This window comes from Schistocerca nitens, chromosome 9 (assembly GCF_023898315.1).
Source record: "Schistocerca nitens isolate TAMUIC-IGC-003100 chromosome 9, iqSchNite1.1, whole genome shotgun sequence".
Classification (NCBI taxonomy): domain Eukaryota; kingdom Metazoa; phylum Arthropoda; class Insecta; order Orthoptera; family Acrididae; genus Schistocerca; species Schistocerca nitens.
Genome location: NC_064622.1, coordinates 513,522,511 through 513,547,535, shown reverse-complemented (window position 1 = coordinate 513,547,535; position 25,025 = coordinate 513,522,511). Strand labels below are relative to the sequence as shown.

Genomic DNA, 25,025 nt, shown 5'->3' with positions numbered 1-25,025 from the left:
AAAATTGTGGCCGCGCTGCTGCTAAACGGGTGCTCCACAGTGTCAGAGAAAAGTCGGAACCCCCAAGGTCTGAAGAACGACTTCTTGTTGCTCGTCGCACTGCAAACTGTCGTTTTCGATTGCGGAGTGTGTGGGGACCGATGCCTCAGGGAAAGTGGTGATTTCATTGATGTCCTTTATGCCACCTCCTGCGGCCTTTCCGTGCCGATTCTGAGCGGTAGTGTGTCTGAGATACTTTCCTCGCCCACTCACGAACTCGCGCGAATTCAGGGCTCGGCGTTGCGGTTTTCACAGACATCGCAGAGGCATCAAAAAAAGGAGTGAGATATGGGTAAGAGGATGTATGGAGGAGACCTTCTCATCACGTGACACGTCCACGGTGCCACTGGGCAGAATTGTGGTGAAATTTGGTGCCGATGCGACATCATTAACCCACGTCACTCGTCACACGACCTTCCGGGCAGTGGGCTGTTCTCCGCAGAGTCGACACCTTGCGTTCGAAGCGTCGTCGCTCCTGACGGTGACTCGCGGGTCGCCACGCTTTGCCACCGTGAGAGGGGAAGGTTGTACGCGTATTTGAGCTAAATTTCAAACTTGAGCGTGTTAATGGATGAGAATTGCGACGTTTCGAAAGAAGTCCGAAAACCAGAATGTTCTTCACAATTTGTAATTACAAATTAACTCCTCCTCTTCTGAGGCTCCAGTCAAATTACAATTCTGTGGATTTGGTTCTACCTAACTCCCTGGAGCCAAAACTAAACACTGAAACGATCAACACTCGAGAAAGCTGTTTTCCAACGCAGAAGCCTACTTCTCGGCGTTGCGCTGTCTTAAACAGCTGCTTCTCTAGCTAGGAAGGGACGTGCTGCTCCCCATGTAGCTCGCGGCCAGATGCAGGCGTGCTCCTGCGATGCGGCCAGCGACCTCCTGCCGCTGCCTGGCGAGGTAGCTGGCAGTCCGTGCCTCTCGGCGCGCCTCCTGGCGGCCTGGGAGGCTCGCGCGTCGCTGCTATGCACAGCGCGAGCGTTGCTTTCCGTGGCTCGCGCTCAACAGCCGTCATGTGTGTTGCGGCTGGTGGCCCCGGTCACCACAGCGTGATGCTGTAATTCTGTTACGCTGTGTAGTAAGCAAGGATCCAATACACCCCGAAGCAAACAACGAGGCCTGTACGAACTGAATCCACACTCCGCTGTTGTGACAGCCGAAGTGATTGCTATTTTGGAAGCCCTGCTATCGCACAGACCACGGCACACATTACTCGTAATCTCTGATAGTATGTCAGCCCTACAATTGATTACAACCCACCAGAATAGTTGTACCAATGCCATGGCTGCAACAGTTCTCGACGTTATGTTTCGGGATCAGACGAACTGTCGCAACATCGTGATAGTTCGGATGAAACGCCACTCTGGGATAACTGGAAATGAAGTAGATGCCCTAGCAAAGCAGGCAACTCTGCATGGAGCTATTAAATATTATAATAAAGTCCCTCTCACAGATACGATACCCAAGCGATTGTGCTCAGACTGGCAAGAGCAATAGTCGCGGACATCTGAAGTCAAAGACAGTCCTATACATTAGTTGACTTCACGATTACAAGAGGGCCATGGTATAATAGGGCAGAAACATCGAGGAACTTCAAAACAGTTACAGCACGACTCAAATTTATTAATTCGAAGTTCAACAAACACCTCCATCGGCTCAATCTAACCGACACCACTCTGTGTGTTTGCGGCGAAGAAGAATATCCAAACCATATATTTCTAGATTGTGCTCGGAACAAGTATCACATCAGCGCTCTTGCAAGTAATCTTCAGGCTGCTTCCCAAGCAGCCTTCAACGATGTAGCAACGTATAACGTACTGTACGTGTTCGTCAACAGTGCCAACATTCTGGTACCGAGCGTCACGGGTTTCCAAACCACGCCAGACAGCATGGACCTCGATTACCACTAGACGTCTGTCCAGCTGTCGCGCCGTAAACCGCGGCTGCGCGCGCACTCCTGGCCAGCGTATAATATGACAGCGCCACGGTGGACCACGTGGTCGCAGCGGCCAATAGTAACGTACTCTATCAGGTATTTAAGCGCCTGCTTCTGGCTCAGCAGGTAGTCTGATGATATCTGGCCTACAGACAGGTTTCCGTGTAGGAGTGGACGTCGTGGATTCGTGGGGCTTCGCTTGTGACCCCGTTGCTATTTGCGTGTTGCTGTTCGTTAGGTCTGGTTCGGTCGTCCGACGCTGTTCGCGTCCGTCCTTCACCGCTCGTTCTGTTTGTTCGCGGGCCGCTCCCGTTTGGTCCCGCCGCGCGCTCGTTCTCGGCAACCCCGCGACGGTTTCGGTCGCGGTTACAACAAACATCGAGATGCAGCTCTGTGCGCTGCTAATCCAGTGCTCCTGGTACTTAGAATGCCGGGGAAAGACCAAAGTGCAGCTACCTGACTATATCCCCCCGCGATTCTGTGCAGAATATGGAGCGCTGAGCCTCTAAATATGGTGCTTATCGACCTGGACAAATATTTATTTCTCTTTCCACAGCTTTCGAAACAATTCTCACTGGACATGCAAAGAACGTTTTATTAATAATTTAGATGTATAGTTATTAATGCGGACGAAACTGGGAATATCCCAAATGAGTACCAACAGCGATTTATCGTTTCTTTTTGTGATAGCAGCAGGATCTTTATAGCATAGTAACACTATGTATCCTGTGTTCCATTTTCGTCTTGTTTACTCGTTTATTGTCACCATGAATTCTCAAAACCAATTCTAATACTGCATTTCTTTTTCGGGATGGCTGAATAGCACCCCCGAAAGCCAAAAATTTTTTAAAGAAAGGATAGGATATCGCATAGTAGTACTACAGCTGAGTACAGGCATGCGTAATGCAGGCAGTCTCTTTAGTAGACCTGTTGCATCTTCTAAGAATTCTGCCAGTGAAACGCAGTCTTTGCCTTGTCCCCGAAACAACATTGTATGTTCCTGTTTAAGTTGTTCGTAATCTCTAGATATTTAGTTGAATTCACAATCTTTAGATGTGTGAGATTTATCGTGTAATAAAAAATTTAACGGATTCGTGTGGATGACCTCACACTTTTCACTGTTTAGGTCAACTGCCACTTTTCGGATCATATAAATACCGTGTCTAAATCATTTTGCAATTAGTTTTGATGTCCTGATGATTTTAATAGACGGTACATGACAGCATCATGTGCAAACAATCTAAGATGTCTGCTGAGATTTTCTCCTAAGTCGTTTATGTAGATTAGAAACAGCGGGAGGCCTATAACACTTCCTTGGGCAACGGCAGATATCATTTCTGTGGAATTTCTAAAATTAACAGGGGAAGTTATAACCAAACTATTAGTGAAATTAGTGTATTGAACCTTATGAGACTGGAGAGATACCTTAGGACGCGCGGAACAACGCCGACACAGTGCCGCAGACAGGAAGGTAGATAAAGGCGGTACTGTCAGCGTGACGGCTCATGCGGAAGAGATGTTGACCAGAAAGAGAACACAAAAGTTAACTGTCGATCAGTTTAACTTAAGGAAAGGTGAAGGCACCAGACAGACAGTTGGAGCGTTGTGTTTAATAACGGCAACGAGACCTAAGAAAAATAAAGACGTTTTCGCAGTATTTGTCAGCTTAGAAAAATAGGTCTACGGCGTAAAACGGAACAAGATGTTTCAAATTTACTGAAAAGAAGGTATGAGATACACATAAATACGGATAATATGTAATCTATACAAGAAAAAAGAAGGAAATAAACAAGAATCGAGAGAAGTGCTCGGATTAGAAAGCGTATGACGCAAGTAAGCAGTCTGCGCTCCGCCCCCTCTCCTCTGCCCCTCCTTAAACCCCCCCACCACCACCACCCCCACCCACCAGTCTTCAGAATTTGCATCGAAGGAGCAATGGTGGAAGAAAAAGAAACAGCATCACAGTGAGAGGGTGAAGGAAAACTGGAAGGGAAACTACCTAAGAAGCACAATGGACGAAATAGTAGTGACCCTCCTGGAGAGAACCAGCTAATAGTTGTATGTTCCATAGATTATTTGAACGAATATTCTATCGGAGTGATGTGGAGCGAGTCAGTTTACAGGATAAGTATGTATGAGTAGTGTTAACTGAACCGTAGATTTATTTTCAACGAATATTCTTAAGAAATTGTTCTATTTACTAGCGATTCATCAAGAACATTAACACACTTAATCACACTATGTGAGCGTGAAAGTAGTTGCCAGGGAGTAACTGATGGAATTATAAGCAAATTCCTTTTTAACAAATGGTAATTTATTCACTCTAATGATGCCTAAAGCATTTTTTTTTAAAGAAACAGATTTAAAATTATAATCAGAAAGCACCCTCTGAATATCAAGCTACAAATTATCCAGAGGCATTTTTGACTGTATGAGCTTTCGGGCTGAGAACTTTGCCGCTCGCTTTTGACATAACCGTAGTTACGACCGCTCACAACAACCTCTGAAAGACTACACTGGTGCAAATCTGCAACATACCAAATTACTTTAAACTAAAAGTTTTAACAATTCACACAAGCACACAAACTATGCACCCCTTAGGAGGGATGGAAATGGTACAAAATACTAAAATTAAAATCTTAACTTTGCCACCGAAAGTAAAACTTGATTTTAACTTCTAAGTCTTACGGTTTAAGTGTGGCAACTTATTTACTGAAATGACCATTTAAATAAAAGCTCATGAAATGCAATTTTATATAAAATTGTACAAGGTTGGCCAAACAAGTTAACATGCTCTACAGTACACAGATACCGCCTCTCAAGACGACAGGCAAGATCAAAACATATTTCAGGAATTAGGCCGTTACACTCCAAGCAATAAATTCGTTAACACACCGAATCCGACAAACATGACAGAGGCAGCTCCGAACGACACACATACTAGCACTCCGACCGACAATCTGACCGATTTCCAACCGTCAGATCCAACTGCACAAACAGAGAATATCGGCCGATGTCGAGTAAACCAAGATACCCACACCTTCTAACTCGGCCTCACCAAGATCAAGGCATCAAACACCACTCAATACAAGTTTAAAAGAATACAGAAAACACAAGTCACAACTGTCAAATCACTACCGAAGAAGGCTGCGGGTTTTAGACAACAACACACACCACTTGTTATCACACGCGTGAACGGCTGAGGAAACAACAACCCACCAACAAATGGTAACAGTCTAAATTTAAAAAGAAGTCACTAATTACTCAACTTGAGGATCCTGCTTCGGACGAAACCGAAAAGTCGCTCTCGCAGGTAGCGCCTCCAAATGCAACAGCGCGTGCCCGCCGCCAAAAGCTCCGGCCTGGCTTCTGCGCTGTGGAGACTACGTCGCTGCTCAGTTCCAACGAACCAACAAGGTCCAACCACATCCCGACACGGACAATGGTGTTCATCCTGAGGATCCGAGACGTCGTCGACTAAGACGAGCGGCCGAGCAAACGACCAACGGCAGCCCCCTTTCGCCGACAGCGTTTCAGGCGAATACTACCACCATACGGACCCGACTGTTGCTGGCTGCCAACTCTTCCCGACTGATACTGCTGTCAGCGCTCAGCAGACCACATGTCGTCATCCGACGACCAGCCGACCGATCGACCAACGGCCTTCCGTCTGCGTCGACCACGGTCCCGGCGCGTACTTGCACCGTGCGGACCTGCCTGCTGCTGATTGCCAACTCGTCCAACAGCGGAGTAACGACGAACCCGACTCAGTTCACAACCCAACAGCGACTGGGACTTAGAGCCGACTGACTAACATTCGAGTGTCTGGCTTCCGACTGACTCTGTCGACTCACTGCACCGACTGCCAGACTGACACTCTGGCGATTTTTTTTGTTTTTTGTTTTTTACTTTATTGTTATTTTAAAACCTGTACAACAGGCAGGCTGTCAGCAGCATTCTACGCTGCTCTTCAGTCATAGAATACACAATGAGAAAAAAACAGGAAGAATACACATAAGTTCCAGAACGGAGGGCAATAAAACAGTAGACACATAAGCACAAACATGGAGCCGTTCACACTCGACGATAATCCACACGGCAAACTTTTGAAACGACGCACAAACACTGAAGAAGACGATGGCACTGGTGAACGATGGAGTGTGACGGAGAACACTGAACACTAAACACGACGGCACACACGAGACACTGATGGCGGTGATCTCCAGCGCGCGAATGTCAACTCAGCGTGTGCGAGTCCGGGGACCTGCCAAGAAAGGAGGAGGGGGGGTGGGAGAGGGAGAGGGGAGAGCAGAGATGCCATGGGCAGAGGAGATAGGAGGAAAGGAGGAAGGGGGAGGGGAAGCCCGAGGGAAGAGGGATGGGGGGAAAAGAAGGGAGGGAGGGTGCCTAAAGGAAAGGACACCGGAAGTGGGGGGGGCAGGATCAAAGTTGATAGGAGGGGTAGATGGAGGGGAGGAGGACATCATCAGGGAGGGGGAGCTGGCGGAAGCCACCTTTGGAGAGGGTAAGGAGGGTGGAGAGATGGAGGCCGGGTGGGACGTGGGAATACAGGCGCGGCAGCGGGCGGGGGTGGGAGAGGATGGGCGAGATAAGCGGGTGAGGAGGATCGTGTTTGCGGGAGGTGTACAGGATCCGTATCCTTTCAAGGAAAAGGAGGAGGTGGGGGAACGGAATGAGATCGTACAGGATCCGCGTGGGGGAGGGGAGATGGATGCGATAGGCGAGGCGGGAACATGGCGTTCAAGGCTTTGAAGGGATTTATAAAAGGTAGGGGGGGCGGAGATTCAGGCCAGATGGGCGTAAAAAAGGATAGGGCGGATGAGGGATTTATAGGTGTGGAGGATGGTGGAGGGGGCCAGACTCCACGTACGGCCGGAAAGGAGCTCGAGGAGACTGAGTCGGGAGCGTGCCTTGGCTTGGATTGTCCGGAGATGCGGAGTCCAGGAGAAGCGACGGTCGAGGGTGACGCCAAGGTACTTAAGGGTGGGAGTGAGGGCGATAGGACGGCCATAGATGGTAAGATATAAATCAAGGAGGCGGAAGGAAGGGGTGGTTTTGCCTACAATGATCGCCTGGGTTTTGGAGGGATTGACCTTGAGCAACCACTGGTTGTACCAAGTGGTGAACCGGTCAAGATGGGATTGGAGAAGGTGTTGGGAGCGCTGCAGGGTGGGGGCAATGGCAAGGAAGGCGGTGTCATCGGCAAACTGGAGAAGGTGGACGGGGGTTGACGGCGGCGGCATGTCCGCCGTATACAAAAGGTACAGAAGGGGGGAGAGGACGGAGCCTTGGGGCACACCGGCGGAGGGGAAAAAGGTGTAGGAATCCGTGTTATGGATGGTGACGTAGGAAGGACGGTGGGAGAGAAAGGAGCCGATCAGACGGACGTAGTTAGTGGGAAGGGCGAAGGTTTGGAGCTTGAAGAGGAGACCGGAATGCCATACGCGGTCATAAGCACGTTCGAGGTCCAGGGAGAGGAAGATTGCGGAGCGACGGGAATTAAGCTGGTCGGAAAGGAGATGAGTGAGGTGAAGGAGAAGGTCGTCGGAAGAGAAGGACGGCCGAAAGCCACACTGGGTAACGGGAAGGAGGCGGTGCTGGCGGAGATGCTGGTGGATGCGTCAGGTGAGGATAGATTCCAGGACCTTGCTGAAGACCGAGGTAAGGCTGATGGGACGGTAGGAGGAGACAGCGGACGCCGGTTTGCCAGGTTTAATGAACATCAGGATACGGGAGGTTTTCCACAGGTCGGGGTAGTAACCAGTGGACAGGACTACATTGTAGAGCCTGGCCAGAGTGGAGAGGAAAGGGACAGGAGCTTCACGAAGGTGACGGTAGGTGACACGATCGTGACCAGGAGCGGTGTTGCGTTTTGTGCGGAGTGTAGCCTGAGATCCTGTGTAGTGATAGGGGCATTGAGTTCCGTGTGTGCAATGTTGTCCAAGTACTGGAAACCAGGAGCGAGGGGAGGGACAGAGGTGTGAGTTCGATCGCGGACATCCGGGAAGAGGGAGTAATCGAACTGGGGATCATCGGGGATGGAAAACACATCGGAGAGGTAGGAGGCAAAGTGATTGGCCTTACTAAGGGAGCCAGGGAAGGGGTGACCATCATGGAGAAGAGGATAGTAGGGGGAGGGTTTAGTTCCGGTAAGGCGACGGAAGGCTGACCAGAACTTGGACGTGTTGATAGGTAGGGTAGCATTTAAACTGGTGCACGTCTGTCGCCAGTCCCGGCGTTTCTTAGCCGCGAGCAAATTACAAAGGTGTCGCTGGAGTTGCCGGTGGCGTCGTAGTAAGTCCGGGTCACGCGTGCGGAGGAAGGCACGGTAGAGGCTGCGGGATTCACGGAGGAGGAGGACGGCCTGTGGGGGTAAGGTAAGACGGTGGGGATGGATGGCGACAGTAGGGACGTGGGCCTCCACGGCCTCAGACAAGGTCTGCTGGAGAAAGGAGGCGGCATGGGTTACACTCTGGCGAGCTCATAGCGCCCCTTAAATGCACGTGAACAGGCAACCTTTCCCCTTCCCCACCAGAGGGAGACACCAAAGCTGCGACTGCCACAGCGGCGCCATCGCCAGAAACGGAGGGCGACTGCTTCACACTACGCGCTGCGGCGCGCTCTTCAAAACAGCAATTTTTACCACGGCTCATTAACATTAATGAACATTACTCGTATCTTCTCTTCGTGGTCCTTACACGCAATGTATATTGACGGCAGTAGAATTATTCGGCAATCAGCTTCAAATGCCGGTTCTCTACATTATCTCGATAGCTTTCCTTGAAAAGAACGTCACCTTCCCTTCCATTTCAGTTCCCACCGGTAATGAATCCAGCAACCGGCCTCTGAATTGCTACACTGTCTTCCTTTAATGCAGCCTGGTTCGGATACCAAACACTCGAGCAGTACTCAAGAATAGGTCACATTAGCGTACTATATGCGGTCTCCTTTACATATGAACCACTTCCCAAAATTCCCCCAGTAAACCAAAGTCGACCATTCGCTTTCCCTACCACAATCCTCACATGCTCCTTCTATTTCATATCGCTCTCTAACGTTACACCCAGATTGCGACAGGCACTGTTCAAGCAACACATTACTTATGCTATATCCGAACATTACAGCTTTGTTTTTTTTACTCATCCACATAACTTATGTTCTACATTTACAGCTACCTGCCATTCATCACATCAACCAGAAATTTTGTCTATTTCATCATGTAACAACCTACCGTCAGTCTTCTACGACATCTTCCCAGAAACAACCGCAAATTGCTGCTCACCGTGTCTACCAGATCATTTACTGGATACTTTTTTTTAAGTTTGATATGTGAGCTCTGAACTTCACGTACAATAAATATAAAGAAGAAACGTATAAACACAAAAACCGATTATGGTCTTGTTGTAAGCGACAGCGATAAATGCTAGTGTGTTCATAACCGACGAGGTGTGACACTTGCCTTCAGTCCTTCTCTTGTTAGGATGTTTCTACGACCACCGGTCTTTCACCGTGTTACACGGGTGTGAGTTTTACAGCATTCAGCATAGACGTGTTGGACAGTCTGCAGTGGCAAACCAATAGAACGGGCGGCTCCATTCAGGGTGTGTGTTCACGGACACGCTGAAACACCATAGCTCCTTTTTGTCATTCTGCCACGTTTCTGCGCCGACCGGTCTACTGCGCTTGTGGCGATTCACTGCTATGTGTTCGTACCCGCCACCCGTCTTCCCTAGCAGGCGATTACACGGTAGTGGAAACCAGAATAAAGGCAGCGTTCCTACGAAAATAATCTACAATGTCTGCAGCATACATATACCGTATTTATTATGAAAGTTGTAGATACATATAAGAGACGAACAGTCATGACGGAATTACATAATTTGTTTCATAACGCCAGTAACAAAATAAAGCGTTTACATTTCCTGGATGGAAACTGGTATAAAGGCGTCCTGTTATGTTGTTGAGTTGTTAATACATTTTCCAACGTCTGTTCTTCTTAATTACCTCAAAAATTCTCTTCGGCACTGATTCTGTTAGGCTTTGCAGTACTTACAGTGACATTGCCGCTAGCTCTTGTAGTATCCCCCTTTTCAGTTCACATTCGGCCTGCAAATTGGCGCTGCTATCATGGACTGTGCGGCTGGTCCCGGTGGAGGTTCGAGTCCTCCCTCGGGCATGGGTGTGTGTGTTTGTCCTTCGGATAATTATTTAGGTTAAGTAGCGTGTAAGCTTTTTTTTTTTTTTTTTTTTTTTTTTTTTTTTTTTTTTTTTTTTTTTTTGGCTACCACTGCCATAAACACGCCTTCCTCAAAGGTTTTCCAAGGAGTACATATCCAGGCTATGTGCAGACGAGGGCGAGACACCGATATCTTTATCTTCAAACAACTTTTTTGTTGTAGCAGCAACATGCACAGACATATTATCTTGTTCAAACATAAGACTTTTGTCCCTTAGGTACTCGTAAATTCTTATCCACTCTGTCTCTTGCATGTCAGTATACATGTTAGAGTTCATTCTGGTGTTCACCCAAGCACTGCATGATTTACCTTTGCTCCAGAAGGTTGCCCAACACTTCCACCACCAAAATATCTGCTCATTCTCACCTGCTGCTCTTTCCTTACATCATGCCTATCATTTTGAAATCGATCCGGTCTATCTAAAGCTTCTTCTCATTACTAAAGATCACTTTAACCTATTCTCATGTTGTTCAACAAACTTCAATCTAGCCTGTATGTGTGCGTCTTAGAGCAGTTTTTCTTAGAGCAGCTTTCTGCAGTCGTTTCTTGAATGCAAGATGTTTGTCATGTGACAAAATTTGTCATACACATCTGGCAGTTACCGGCACGTGTAAATCAGCAACAAATTGAGAAGAATAGAGGTTTCTGGCCCTTGCTTTGCACGAAAGTAACCCTTTATATGCCTCATATAATTTTCTACGTTGCCCAAATTTTCCGTTCTCTCCATATCATACGCCCAGTCTAACGAAATTATAAATCACTGTACTTGAAAGGTTCAGCTTCTTGGCTATTTGACGGTTAGAGAGTGTCATTTCCTTTTTTGCACCGATTTTTCTTTTCCATCACATTCTATCTGTTTTCCGCGTGGTAATGCCACAATCGTGGTTTATGTACAGAAAACGCGCTGGCACTAATGGTGTCTGTTTCCTACCTACAGGAAAGATACACACACACACACACACACACACACACACACACACCGCAGAGAGGGGACTGCCTTTACACCGACTTCCACCCTCTACCACCGGAATCGTTGACGTTTTCTTATATACTGTGCTACTGGCATCAAATGCAGTACCACTTGACGGCATTCCTCAGTATAATGGATCTAATACTATTGAATACACACTGTGCACAACTATTCCAACCGACAATGTTAATTTTCCTGCAGATATTCATGCCTATATGCTGATTTCCACTACTGTAGCAGACGACGCGGCAGCCGGGAAACACCTTGTCGCGAGCTGAAAGCATCCTAGGACAACAGTTTTTTCCCACACGCGCCTCTCTGCCGCAGCGCCTGAGTTTAACTCGAAATGCATGTTACAGGAAGCATTTACATTCACCGACACTTTCTGCCCCGAGGCCGGCCATGGTGGCCGAGCGGTTCTAGGCGCTTCAGTCCGGAACCACGCGGCTGCTACGGTCGCAGGTTCAAATCCTACATCGGGCATGGATGTGTGTGATGTCCTTAGGTTACTTAGGTTTAAGTAGTTCTACATTTAAGGGAATGATGACCTCAGATGTAAAGTCCCATAGTGTTTAGAGCCATTTGAACCATTTTCCTGCCCCGATGCCGAGCTGTCCACACGAGGAGTGCAGTGATGAAATGCCTCTTACATGTTCAGGTTATTAGTTTATCACAACTTCGCGGCTTGCAGTAGTGCTGCGAAATAGGCGCGCGATATGTGGAGACGTTGAAGGTGAGCTGCTTTCGTGTGCCTGCTAAGCGAACAGTATTGCAGCCTTTTCTTGACGCCTATGAGGAAGTCGTTGGCATAGCACGGACACGATGCTTCGGGGCACGAATTATTCAGCACTGCCTCATTTCTGATGATCAAATATCCGCTGGAGCATCCGTTACAATATAGCAAGTGCAATGTGAACCGAAATTCGAACGTTGTTAGATTAGTTCACCCATAGACCACAAGTGAATTATTAAAAGTGCTATTCTTTTGGTTATTGTTCTAGATTAGTCACTACATTCCCAATTCGTAAACTATATAAATTTCTACAGTGTTCATTTTTGTTGGTTTACCCGTGCAAATCCAGTTATTTGCGTATCGCATAGTTCTTCAATCCTTATATTAAATTAGGCACCTTTGCTGTACAGCAAGAATATCAACGGTGTCACTTCATATTACCTAAAGAGACTATGTTAACCTTTCCGGTGGACGGTGGGCATTCTTGGTGTGTACTGGTATACCAACTGGGCCGAGTTTCCTTTGTTCATAGACATTTTTGTAAGTTTGTGCAACTGATTGTGGCTTGTTAATGTTTCATTATAGGAACTGTTCCAATCTGATTCTTCTTTGAAGACATGTTTACCTGATTTAGCGTTCCCTTTCACCTTGCTGGCCTAGTAATACCACTGTATCTCCTTGGATTTTTCAATGAGGAGCAAATTCCCACACGTCCGACTAGCAAACACACACCACTCCACTGCCTCGACAGGTCAGCGGTGGAGGGTCTTAGGACCCTCCAGTAACAGACCTATGCCATCCACAGCCAACAGTTCAAAGCATCGCTTGTTTTCTTTTATGGGAGTGAGTACCAACAGTGGCATTCAGTAATACAACACATCTCTTTTCTGGCCGATTTCCGTTGAAAAAATGCGGAATTTGTTGTGGGACATCGTGGAATATTCCAGCTTTAGATCCTATACTTCCATAATGTTCCGATAGGTGGCGGCGCAATACGTAGCACTGAAAATGGCGTCTGCAACGGAGGTGCATTCCAAGCAGAGAGCTGTCACTGAGTTTCTTTCGGCGGAAAAGCAGAGCGTCGCAGGTATTCGTGGACTTGCAGCATGCCAACGGAGATCTGGCTGTGGACAAAAGCACGGTGAGTCGTAGCGGGAGGCGTCGTTCATGATCGCAACGAGGTCCCGCAAACCCGTCCGATCTCCGGCGTGCCGCACTCAGCTTTGATTCCTGCAATGTTGGAACGTGCGGACACTCTCACGAGCAGGTCGTCGGATCAAACTAAATACCTCGCTGCACAACTGCTGGACGTCTCTGTTGGGGATGATGACACACTCGTGCACCAGTTGGTGTACTCGAAAGCACGTACCCGCTGGCTTCCTCGCCACGTAACAGAAGCCCATAAAGAGGAACGAACGGCCATTTGAGCGGAAATGCTGGCACGTTACGAGGCTGATCGTAACAGTTTTTAGTCGAACACCGTCCAGGTGATGGAACATGGGTTCATGACTTCGAACCGCAATCCATGTAGTGGCGCCACACAATCTCCCCTCCGAAGAAAAAGTTCAAAGCAGCACCTTGAGCCGGTAAAGTCATGGCGATGATCTTGTGGACTCTGACGAGGCTATTGTGTTTGATGTCCTCGCTCATGGTGCAACGATCAACTCTGAAGTGCACTGTGCTACCCTCAGGAAACTGAAGAAACGACTTCAGCGCTTTCGCCTCCACAAAAATGCAAACGAACCTCTCCTTTTCCGTGACAATGCGAGGACTTTTACGCATGTATACGCACCCGAGAGGAGCTCACAAAACTTCATTGGACTGTTCCCCCTCATCAACCCTACAGCCCGTACCTCGCACCGTCCGACTCCCATTTGACTGGCCCAATGAAGGACGCGCTCTGCTGGAAGCAGTATGCGGATGATGGGTGAGTTATTGTTGCATCGAGACGTCGACCAGTGGAGAGGTGCCGTGCTGGTATGCAGGCAGTCCCACTAATGTGGTTTTAGGATGCCCAAATTAACGGAGATTTTCTTCAAAAATAGGGTTTTGTAGCCAAAAGAGTGGGAGATAATACGGTGTAATGTAATCCTGAATAAATCCAACCTACTTTCAGAAAAAAAAAATTGTGTTGCACTTGTTGACGAACGCCCCTCGGATTTAGTTCGCTGAGCACATGAAGAACTGAAAGTGGCACGTGGTCCTCTGAAGGCTTACACGAGAGTGAAACATAAATAAATGTCTGTAAAATAGTGGTCAGTAGAGCACTCACCAGCCGACGTGTCTCGGAGCGAGGTGCTCCTAGCAGCCGCTAGGGGCGCCCACGTCGCCAGCAGCAGCAGCAGCAGCAGCGGCAGCGGCGGTTTGACGTCGGCGCGCATCGTGGTCGCTGCGCTGGTTGCTGGAACAAAGGCGGCCTTCTCTGGAGTCCGTCGGCGCGCAGCAAGGCCGGCGCGACACGCTCAGCTGAAAGCAATCGGCGAGCGATAAGATAGGCGAGACCTCTCCAACCGCGATTCGCGCCCACGTGTGGACAACGTGCGCACTGCGGCGCACCGATTGTTCCCCACTACCGACACAGAGGAAGCTCGTAGGCCCGCCTAGAGCGACCCCTTCTCCCCTTCACACCGAAGCGAACACCCATCGGCGCACGATAATATTCTGCCTGGTACATCTACATCTACATCCATACTCCGCAAGCCACCTGATGGTGTGTGATGGAGGGTACTTTGAGTACCTCTATCGGTTCTCCCTTCTATTCCAGTCTCGTATTGTCGGCATGCCTCTGTGATGGCTCTGATCTCTCTGATTTTATCCTCATGGTCTCTTCGCGAGATCTTCATAGGAGGGAGCAATATATTGCTTGACTCCTCGGTGAAGGTACGTTCTCGAAACTTCGACAAAAGCCCGTACCGAACTACTGAGCGTCTCTCCTGCAGAGTCTTCCACTGGAGTTTACCTATCATCTCCGTAACGCTTTCGCGATTACTAAATGATCCTGTAACGAAGCGCGCTGCTCTCCGTTGGATCATCTCTATCTCTTCTACCAACCCTATCTGGTATGGATCCTACACCGGTGGGCAGTATTCAAGCAGTGGGCGAACAAGTGTACTGTAACCTACTCTTTTGTTTTCGGACTGCATTTCCTTAGGATTCTTCCAATGAATCTCAGTCTGGCATCTGCTTTACCGACGATCAACTTTATATGATCATTCCATTTTAAATCACTCCTAATGCCTACTCCCATATAATTTATGGAATTAACTGCTTCCAGTTGCTGACCTGCTATATTGTAGCTAAATGATAAGGCATCTTTCTTTCTATGTATTCGCAGTACATTAGACTTGTCTACATTGAGATTCAATTGCCATTCCCTGCACCATGTCTCAATTTGCTCCAGATCCTCCTGCATTTCAGTACAATTTTCCATTGTTACAACCTCTCGATATACCACAGCATCATCTGCAAAAAGCCTCAGTGAACTTCCGATGTCATCCACCAGGTCATTTACGTATATTGTGAACAGAAACGGTCCTACGACACTCCCCTGTGCCACACCTGAAATCACTTTTACTTCGGAAGACTTCTCTCCATTGAGAATAACATGCTGTGTTCTGTTATCTAGGAACTCCTCAATCCAATCACACAATTGGTCTGATAGTCCATATGCTCTTACTTTGTTCATTAAACGACTGTGGGGAACTGTATCGAACGCCTTGCGGAAGTCAAGAAACACGGCATCTGCCTGTGAACCCGTGTCTATGGCCCTCTGAGTCTCGTGGATGAATAGCGCGAGCTGGGTTTCACACGACCGTCTTTTTCGAAAGCCATGCTGATTCCTACAGAGTAGATTTCTAGTCTCCAGAAAAGTCATTATACTCTAACACAATACGTGTTCCAAAATTCTACAACTGATCCGCGTTAGAGATATAGGTCGATAAACGCTACTAGCACAGGCAAGCAGCATTTGGAAATTAGGAAATTTATGGTAAGTTCCTATGGGACCAAACTGCTGAGGTCATCGGTCCCTAGGCTTACACACTACTTAATCTAACTTAAACTAACTTAGGCTGAGGACAACACAAACGCCCATGCCCGAGGGAGGACTGGAACCTCTTACAGGGTGGATGCACGTGAACCGTGGCAAGACGCCACAGACCGCGCGACTACCCCGCATGTGTTTCGCTGGTTGTCGGTTCTTTGGCGGACCGTCGAAGGAAGTTCGCATCCTCTCTGCTACGGCGCTAGCAGCAGAGAAAGCTTTCATCTGCCGTCTTGTCTGTTTTTATGTAAATTGTAAGTGGAGGGCGAAGAAAGGAAAGAGAAAGGAAGGAAATAACGATATCAGCTGCGTCGGGAGTTGATGCGGAATCAGCGGCGACGAGTGATAATGTGTGCCGGACCGAGACTCGAAGCCGGGATCTCGTGCTTGCGAAGCAGCTGCGTTGACCACTGCGCCAACCTGACACAGAGTTTACCGCAAATGCGCGACTACCTCGCACGCTCCCTCCCACAGTCACCGTCCATGTCCTCCGTGCAAGCTGCTGTGAGATTCCTGCTGCAGGTCCAACGTAAATGTGCATCAGCACTGAACGCTGCCCATCTAGGCGAATCAGTTATGCATAAGGGGCGTTCAAAAAGAAACAAGCCGGAGACATAATTACAGAAACCAGTACCTGTATGTTAGAAGTATTGACCCTGGCTAATGAGACACTTGTCCCACAGTGACACAAGGCGGTGAATGGCTGTCTCATAAAATTCCCGGGGCTGAGATGTTAACCAGTTCCGCAGGTACAGCTGTACGTCGTCCGAGGTGAATCGTTTACCCCTCAGAGCTTTTGTAAGGGGACCAAAAATGGCGTAATCACAGGGAGATTGTCCGAGGGTCCAGACTGTATGTGACCGAGAACCTGGTGAATTTCTGCAGGTGTGCCACGACTGTGTTGGCCATACGAGGCTTTACAGTGTCATGGAGCAGAATGACCCTACGCGTGAGATTGCCTGGTCGTTTTGATTTGATCACTTGGCGAAGGGTGGTCAAGGTTTGAGAGTAACGCTGGGCATTCACTGTTGTCCCGTGCTGCAGGAAGTGAATCAGAAGGGGACCATCTTGGTCAAAGCAGAACGTCAGCGTAACCTGTCCTGCACTCGTGTGGCCTTGGCTTATTTTTTTGGTGGTTGTTGTGACCCTCGATGCTTCCACTGGAGACGTTGTCGTTTTGATTGTGGTTCGAAGTGATGACACCATGACTCATCTCCAGCCACCACTTGTGCCAGGAACGCACTCCCTTCCCGATCATAGCGCCGCAGATGAGCAAGACAGTGGGCCATTCGACATGCTTCCTGCTGTGGTTGAAGACTGTTGGGCACCCGTTGGGCACACACTTTGCGCGTGTGCAGTCGTTCCTTCATGACGTGTGAACACTTCCGACGCCCAATCCGACCACGCCGGATATGGCTTTCACTGTCACTCGGCGGTCCTGGGTAATGAGTGCATCCACCAGCTGGACGATGTCATCGGTAATGCAGTGTGGTGCTCCAGACCGTGCATCATCGGCTAACTACATCCGTCCTTCCCTGAAGCGCAGTTCAGTATAGAAAAATACTGCCGGTCCAGTACAAGACAACACGCCATTTTTAATTCCACCAAGGACGAGGGGATAACAAAGAGTACAGCCACTGTTTACATTGTTTCTGCAGGTGGGACATCCAAAACTGTTATTCACGATCAATGACAAAATCCGCTAAAGTAAAATTTACTTATTTCTAAAAAGGAGAGCAAACCTGATTTCAGGACATGTAATCCATCTTCAGACGCATCTGCAAAATTATAAATCATAAATGATACCTGTCCATATGGTTAAGATAATGAAAGCTAAACACAACCAATTCCTCACACACAAATAAAGAAAAGATGTTATGTGGACATGTGTCCGGAAACGCTTACTTTCCATGTTAGAGCTCATTTTAGTTTCGTCAGTATGTACTGTACTTCCTCGATTCACCGCCAGCTGGCCCAATTGAAGGAAGGTAATGTTGACTTCGGTGCTTGTGTTGACATGCGACTCATTGCTCTACAGTACTAGCATCAAGCACATCAGTACGTAGCATCAACAGGCTAGTGTTCATCACGAACGTGGTTTTGCAGTCAGTGCAATGTTTACAAATGCAGATTGGCAGATGCCCATTTGATGTATGGATTAGAACGGGGCAATAGCCGTGGCGCGGTACGTTTGTATCGAGACAGATTTGCAGAACGAAGGTCTCCCGACAGGGAGACGTTCGAAGCAATTGATCGCCGTCTTAGGGAGCACGGAACATTCCAGCCTATGACTCGCGACTGGGGAAGACCTAGAACGACGAGGACACCTGCAATGGACGAGGCAGTTCTCCGTGCAATTGACGATAACCCTAATAGCATCAGAGAAGCTGCTGCTGTACAAGGTAACGTTGACCACGTCACTGAATGGAGAGCGCTACGGGAGAACCAGTCGTTTCCGTACCATGTACAGCGTGTGCAGGCACTATCAGCAACTGATTGGCCTCCACGGGTACACTTCTGCGAATGGTTCATCCAACAATGTGTCAATCCTCATTTCAGTGCAAATGTGCTCTATACGGATGAGGCTTCATTCCAACGTGATCGAATTGTAAATTTTCACAATCAACATGTGTGGGCTGACGAGAATCCGCACGCAATTGTGCAATCACGTCATCAACGCAGATTTTCTGTGAAAGTTTGGGCAGGCATTGTTGGTGATGTCTTGATTGGGCCCCACGTTCTTCCACGCTCAATGGAGCACGTTATCATGATTTCATACGGGATACGACACAACATGTGGTTCATGCACGATGGAGCTCCTGCACATTTCAGTCGAAGTTTTCGTACGCTTCTCAACAACAGATTCGGTGACCGATGGATTGGTAGAGGCGGACCAATTCCATGGCCACTACGCTCTCCTGACCTCAACCCTCTTGACTTTCATTTATGGGGGCATTTGAAAGTTCTTGTCTACGCAACCCCGGTACCAAATGTAGAGAGTCTTCGTGCTCGTATTGTGGACGACTGTGACATAATACGCCATTCTCCAGGGCTGCATCAGCGCATCAGGGATTCCATGCGACGGAGGATAGATGCATGTATCCTCGCTAACGGAGGACATTTTGAATATTTCCTGTAACAAAGTGTTTGAAGTCACTGCTGTGTGTTTCCAATCCATGATAAATGTGATTTGAAGAGAAGTAATAAAATGAGCTCTAACATGGAAAGTAAGCGTTTCCGGACACATGTCCACATAACATATTTTCTTTCTTTGTGTGTGAGGAATGCCGGAACCGCGCGACTGCTACGGTCGCAGGTTCGAATCCTGCCTCGGGCATGGGTGTGTGTGATGTCCTTAGGTTAGTTAGGTTTAAGTAGTTCTAAGTTCTAGGGGACTTATGACCTAAGATGTTGAGTCCCATAGTGCTCAGAGCCATTTGAACCATTTTTTTGTGAGGAATGTTTCCTGAAAGTTTGGCCGTACCTTTTTGTAACACCCTGTATAAACTACCTCTCACAGATATGATAGCTACGCGTGGAAAGTGGCACGAGGAATGGTCGCGGACATCTGAAGTCAAAGGAAGTCACTACGCAGTAGTTCACACCACTAGTATCATGGTAATAATGAGGCACGAACATCGAAGAGCTTCTCGACAATTATACACTACTGGCCATTAAAATTGTCGACAATTATACACTACTGGCCATTAAAATTGCTACACCAAGAAGAAATGCAGATGATAAACGGGTATTCATTGGACAAATATATTATACTAGAACTGACATGTGATTACATTTTCACGCAATTTGGGTGCATATATCCTGGGAAATCAGTACCCAGAACAACCACCTCTGGACGTAATAACGGCCTTGATACGCCTGGGCATTGAGTCAAACACAGCTTGGATGGCGTGTACAGGTACAGCTGCCCATGCAGCTTCAACAAGATGCCACAGTTCATCAAGAGTACTGACTGGCGTATTGTGACGAGCCAGTTGCTCGGTCACCATTGACCAGACGTTTCCAGTTGGTGAGAGATCTGGAGAATACGTTTGCCAGGGCAGCAGTCGAACATTTCCTGTACCCAGAAACGCCCGTACAGGACCTGCAACATGCGGTCGTGCATTATTCTGCTGAAATGTAGGTTTTCGCAGGGATCGAATGAAGGGTAGAGTCACGGGTCGTAACGCATCTGAAATGTAACGTCTACTGTTCAAAGTGCCGTCAATACGAACAAGAGGTGACCGAGACGTGTAACCAATGGCACCCCATACCATCATGCCGGGTGATACGCCAGTATGCGGATGACGAATACACGCTTCCAATGTGCGTTCACCGCGATGTCGCCAAACACGGATGCGACCATGATGATGCTGTAAACAGAACTTAGATTCATCCGAAAAAATGACGTTTTGCCATTCGTGCACCCAGGTTCGTCGTTGAGTACACCATCGCAGGCGCTCCTGTCTGTGGTGCATCGTCAAGGGTAACCGCAGCCATGGTCTCCGAGCTGATAGTCCATGCTGCTGCAAACGTCGTCGAACTGTTCGTGCAGATGGTTGTTGTCTTGCAAACGTCCCCATCTGTTGACTCAGGGATCTAGACGTGGCTGCACAGTCATGCGGATAAGGTGCCTGTCATCTCGTCTGCTAGTGATACGAGGCCGTTGGGATCGAGCACGGCGTTCCGTATTACCCTCGTGAACCCATCGATTCCATATTCTGCTAACAGTCATTGGATCTCGACCAACACGAGCAGCAATGTCGCCATACGATAAACCGCAATCGCGATAGGCTACAATCCGACCTTTATCAAAGTCGGAAACGTGATGGTAGGCATTTCTCCTCGTTATACGAGGCATCACAACAACGTTTCACCAGGCAACGCCGGTCAACTGCTGTTTGTGTATGAGAAATCGGTTGGAAACTTTCCTCACCGGCGCCAACCTTGTGTGAATGTTCTGAAAAGCTAATCATCTGCATATCACAGCATCTTCTTCTTGTCGGTTAAATTTCGCGTCTGTAGCACGTCATCGTCGTTGTGTAGCAATTTTAATGGCCAGTAGTGTAGTATTACTGTAATGTAATTAGTGGAAGCTCAAGAAACGCTTCCATCGGCTCAACCTAAGCGCCATCCCTCTATGTGTTTGCGGAGAGGAAGAAGATCCGAACCGTATATTTCAACGTTGTCCGCGAAACACGGACCACCTAAACGTCCTTGTTAGTAATCTTAGGGCTCATGGTCATCAGTTTCTAAGAAACCTCAAAACATTGTTAGAATCCATCGGTGCTGCAGCGTATGAGCCACTGTACAAGTTCGTCTGCACTGTCAACATCAACATGTAGGTGGCTCACTGTGCTGCTAAGCTAATGCTCCTCAACTTAGAGTGCCAGGCGAAGAGTAAAGTTCAGTCAAGTGAATATATCCGGGCGTGCTACTCTGCAGAACATGGAACGCTCAGCTTTTAAATTTACGTCGCTGTGAGTCTCCTACGTGTACAAGTCTGGATACTGGCCTATCTATACGCGCGGCTGTGATAGGAAACTCTGGTTCTTGTAAATTGTTCTCCTATTCTGTCCAGATGGTGCTTATCGACCCGCACAAACATTCAGTTGTCTGTCCGATAGTTTTAAAACAATTCTCACAAGACGTACGAAGAACATTTTATTGTTAATGTAGTCATTAATTTTGACTGTTTTGGGAGCATGCGAATTGTGTTCCAACGGCGATTTATCATTCCTTATTGTGTTAATAGCAGGATTTTTATAGTATACTACTAGTGTGTACCCCTGTGTTCCATTTTCGGGGTGTTTACTGGTTTTCGTATACTCTGATTCTAAATGTTATTTTATGTCGTTTCAGTCCTTTTTTAACCCTGCGTTACATCCTACAAAGGTACGGCTTCAATGATGTCAACTTCATGAATTGCTAAATGGAATTGTAATATGACATTTCCTTTTCTTTTTTTTTAAAAAAGAAGGTGGAATTCTTCGACGCCCACACCAACGTGGTGACCATCTCAAAATATCTGCTCTCAGCTCCGTATTGTTAGTTGCAAATCGAGGAGTTTACGAGATGTTATTGTGCGTCTTGGTAGGATTGCCCACTAATACAGGTCCATCTAGGTGGTAGAGGTGGACGAAAAGCGATGAAGAGTTGCCGTTTTAACGGCAGAAGGGGGAGTGAGGAGGGGGGGGGCGTGGCAAGGCAAGAGCCAAGGGGAAGAAGCTTCTGCCATAGTCTGGACGGGTAGCAAGACAAATAGCGGATATCTTGCTTTCTGTGGCGGATCATTCAAGGCTAGGCTATGTTGGAAGTGGCTACCACGTGCCTCAGTGTTCGTCATAGTAGCGTCTGTCCCGTGGGGCGGTGCAGAGCGCGGCTGTGAGCACTTCTGCAGTGCCGTGTGAGTGGTGAGTTGGCGCAGCATGAGGCAGGCGTCAGCCGTGGCAGCTCGCTGGTGTTCGGCCTCTTCAGTTGCTGCACGGCGCAGATCTTCTGCGGTCGGTCTTCTGGCAGGGCTGCCAGCGCGGGAGCCGCTCTTCGCTCTCTTCGGTGAGCCGCACGCCGGCTCCTCGCGCTTCGCGGTGAGTGCTGCTGTCTGCTCTTCCCTGGCGCCGGTCTCCACCGTGGCTGGCGGGTCGCCGCCGTTGCCGGCGGGGCGACGGGCGCCTTCGTGGCGCCCTGGCCTGCTCCTGCTGCGCTGCTGGAGCGGTTCCAGGGGCAGACACCAGTACCGCGGTCGTCTTCTCGGTGACGGCCTTCTGCGACGGTGCACCCCTGTTGCTGGTCTCACGTCTCGTGCGAGCTCTGTGCCCAGTCGTGTGGCCTCAGCAGCCAGGGCAGGTGCGAACGCGGCCGTCTGTGCCGCTGTGACAGCTTTAAGGACCGCTCACAGACATCCCTTTTACCGAAGGCTGACGTTTGATGAGGTGGTATGTCGGCATCTGCAAGTTTGTGTGTCGTGTGTGTGTCGTGTATTGAACCTGGGACCTAGACAGATGGAGAGGCTTCGTCCCGCGGTAGCCGTCAGTGGTTCACAACCCCACAACAGGCTGCAGCAGTGCACTCTTTCCACCGAAACCAGTGTTATTGTGCGATTCGGCCCCCAGTGGACCCCCCGGGAACGTCTGATACCGGAAGAGTGTATCCCCAAGCAGTGTGTGTGGTACTAACACTAAGCTTTACGAGGTGGCTTAAAGAAATTCTGGATTTGAGCAAATTTTTGAGCACTAATTGAGTTTAAAACACGCAATGTACAATCGTGTTATGAGAAGAACGTCAATATACATACACAAATGAGATTTTCACTCTGCAGCGGAGTGTGCTCTGATAGGAAACTTCCTGGCAGATTAAAATTGTGTGCTGGACCGAGACTCGGGTCCTTGCCTTTCGCGGGCAAGTGCTCTACCAACTGAGCTACCCAAGTACGACTCACGACCCGTCCTCATAGCTTTACTTCTGCCAGACCACACGTTTAAAGCAGACTGTGCCGGCCGGTGTGGCATTTCAGTCTGGTATCGTGCGACCGCTACGGTCGCAGATTCGACTCCTGCCTCGGGTATGTCCTTAGGTTAGTTAGGTTTGAGTAGTTCTAAGTTCTAGGGGACTGATGACTTCAGATGTTAAGTGCCACAGTGCTCAGAGCCATTTGAACCAAAGCAGACTGTAGTTTTCGTAGGCACACTCAAATGAATGAGGACGTTATCAACGACAAAAAGCACGTTCTACTTATAGGAACACTTTTATGAGGAGTATACAGCTCGAAGAAAAGCCGAAGTTGATAGAAAATGGTTAAAAACACGTAAGTTAGCTGAGTCTGATAATACTGGATTATTAAATTCCCTGAAGTAGATATAAACTATTTACGAGGGTCAGTCAAAAAGTAATGCCTCCTATTTTTTTTTCTACGTTTAATTGTCAGGAAATTTAAATGCAATTACATAGGTTGAAAACCACAACATTGAGGATCATTTTGTCATTTTTCAATGTAATCTCCGCCCATGTCTACAGTTTTGGTCCATCTTTGAACAAGGGCATGTATCCCAGCACGGTAAAAATCACAGCTCTGCTTCCTAAGCCATTGACGCACGGATGTTTTGACGGCCTCCTCATCTTCAAAATGAATCCCACGATGAGCTTCTTTTAGTGGCCCGAACAGATGGAAGTCTGATGGTGCCAGGTCAGGGCTGTATGGGGGATGAGGCAAAACTTCCCATCCAATTTTGACAATCTCGTCAGAGGTGTGACGACTGGTGTGTGGTCTTGCATTGTCATGCAAAAGAAGAACATCTGCCATTGATTTTGTTGGGCGAACTCACTGAAGACGTGCTTTAAGTTTTTTGAGGGTTGTGACGTATTGAACAGAATTTATTGTGCATCCCTGCTCCAAAAAATCAACCAGAATCACACCCTCTGTATCCCAGAAAACTGTTGCCATAACTTTCCCTGCCGATCGCACAGTTTTGAATTTTTTCTTCCTCGGCGAGCTTGTGTGACGCCACTCCATTGACTGCCTCTTTGATTCGGGTTCAAAAAAATGCACCCATGTTTCGTCCCCGGTCACAATTTTTTTCAGAAACTCATCTCCCTCCAAACGGAAGCGCTGCAAGTGTTGGGAGGCTATTGTTTTCCTTGCCTCTTTATTCTGATCGGTTAACATTCTTGGAACCCACCGTGCACAAACTTTTGAGTACCCCAATTGTTTAATAATCGTGATCACACTGCCTTTACTAAGAGAAATAATGCGACACACTTCATCTGCAGTCACCCGACGGTCACCACGAATGATGTCATCAACTTGCTGAATGTTGTGTGGAGTCACTGCACTCACCGGCCTGCCGCTCCGCTTTTCGTCAGTCAACGATGTTTGCCCTTCAGCTTCCTTACAACGACGAACCCATCGTCTAACAGTGCTGACATCCACTGTCACAACACCATACACCTTCTTCAGTCTTTCATGAATGCGTATGGGCGTTTCACCTTCTGTATTCAAGAATTCAATCACACAACGCTGTCTCAAACGAACATCGATGTCGGCC

General features: G+C 48.2%; 1 protein-coding gene across 3 annotated transcripts in view; it reads right to left on the bottom strand.

Annotated features, from left to right (window-relative positions):
• LOC126203009 (PI-PLC X domain-containing protein 1-like) overlaps positions 1-25,025 on the bottom strand; it is a 419,285-nt gene that overhangs the window by 59,273 nt on the left and 334,987 nt on the right. For 2 of the 3 annotated variants that reach the window (XM_049937210.1, XM_049937211.1), the window contains one exon: positions 14,215-14,343. In XM_049937210.1, coding sequence (XP_049793167.1) covers positions 14,215-14,323 — 109 coding nt within the window. In that variant the 5' untranslated portion in view covers positions 14,324-14,343. Of the gene's footprint in view, positions 1-14,214; positions 14,409-25,025 lie in introns of all 3 variants that reach the window. The other variant, XM_049937212.1, reaches the window with a different exon arrangement.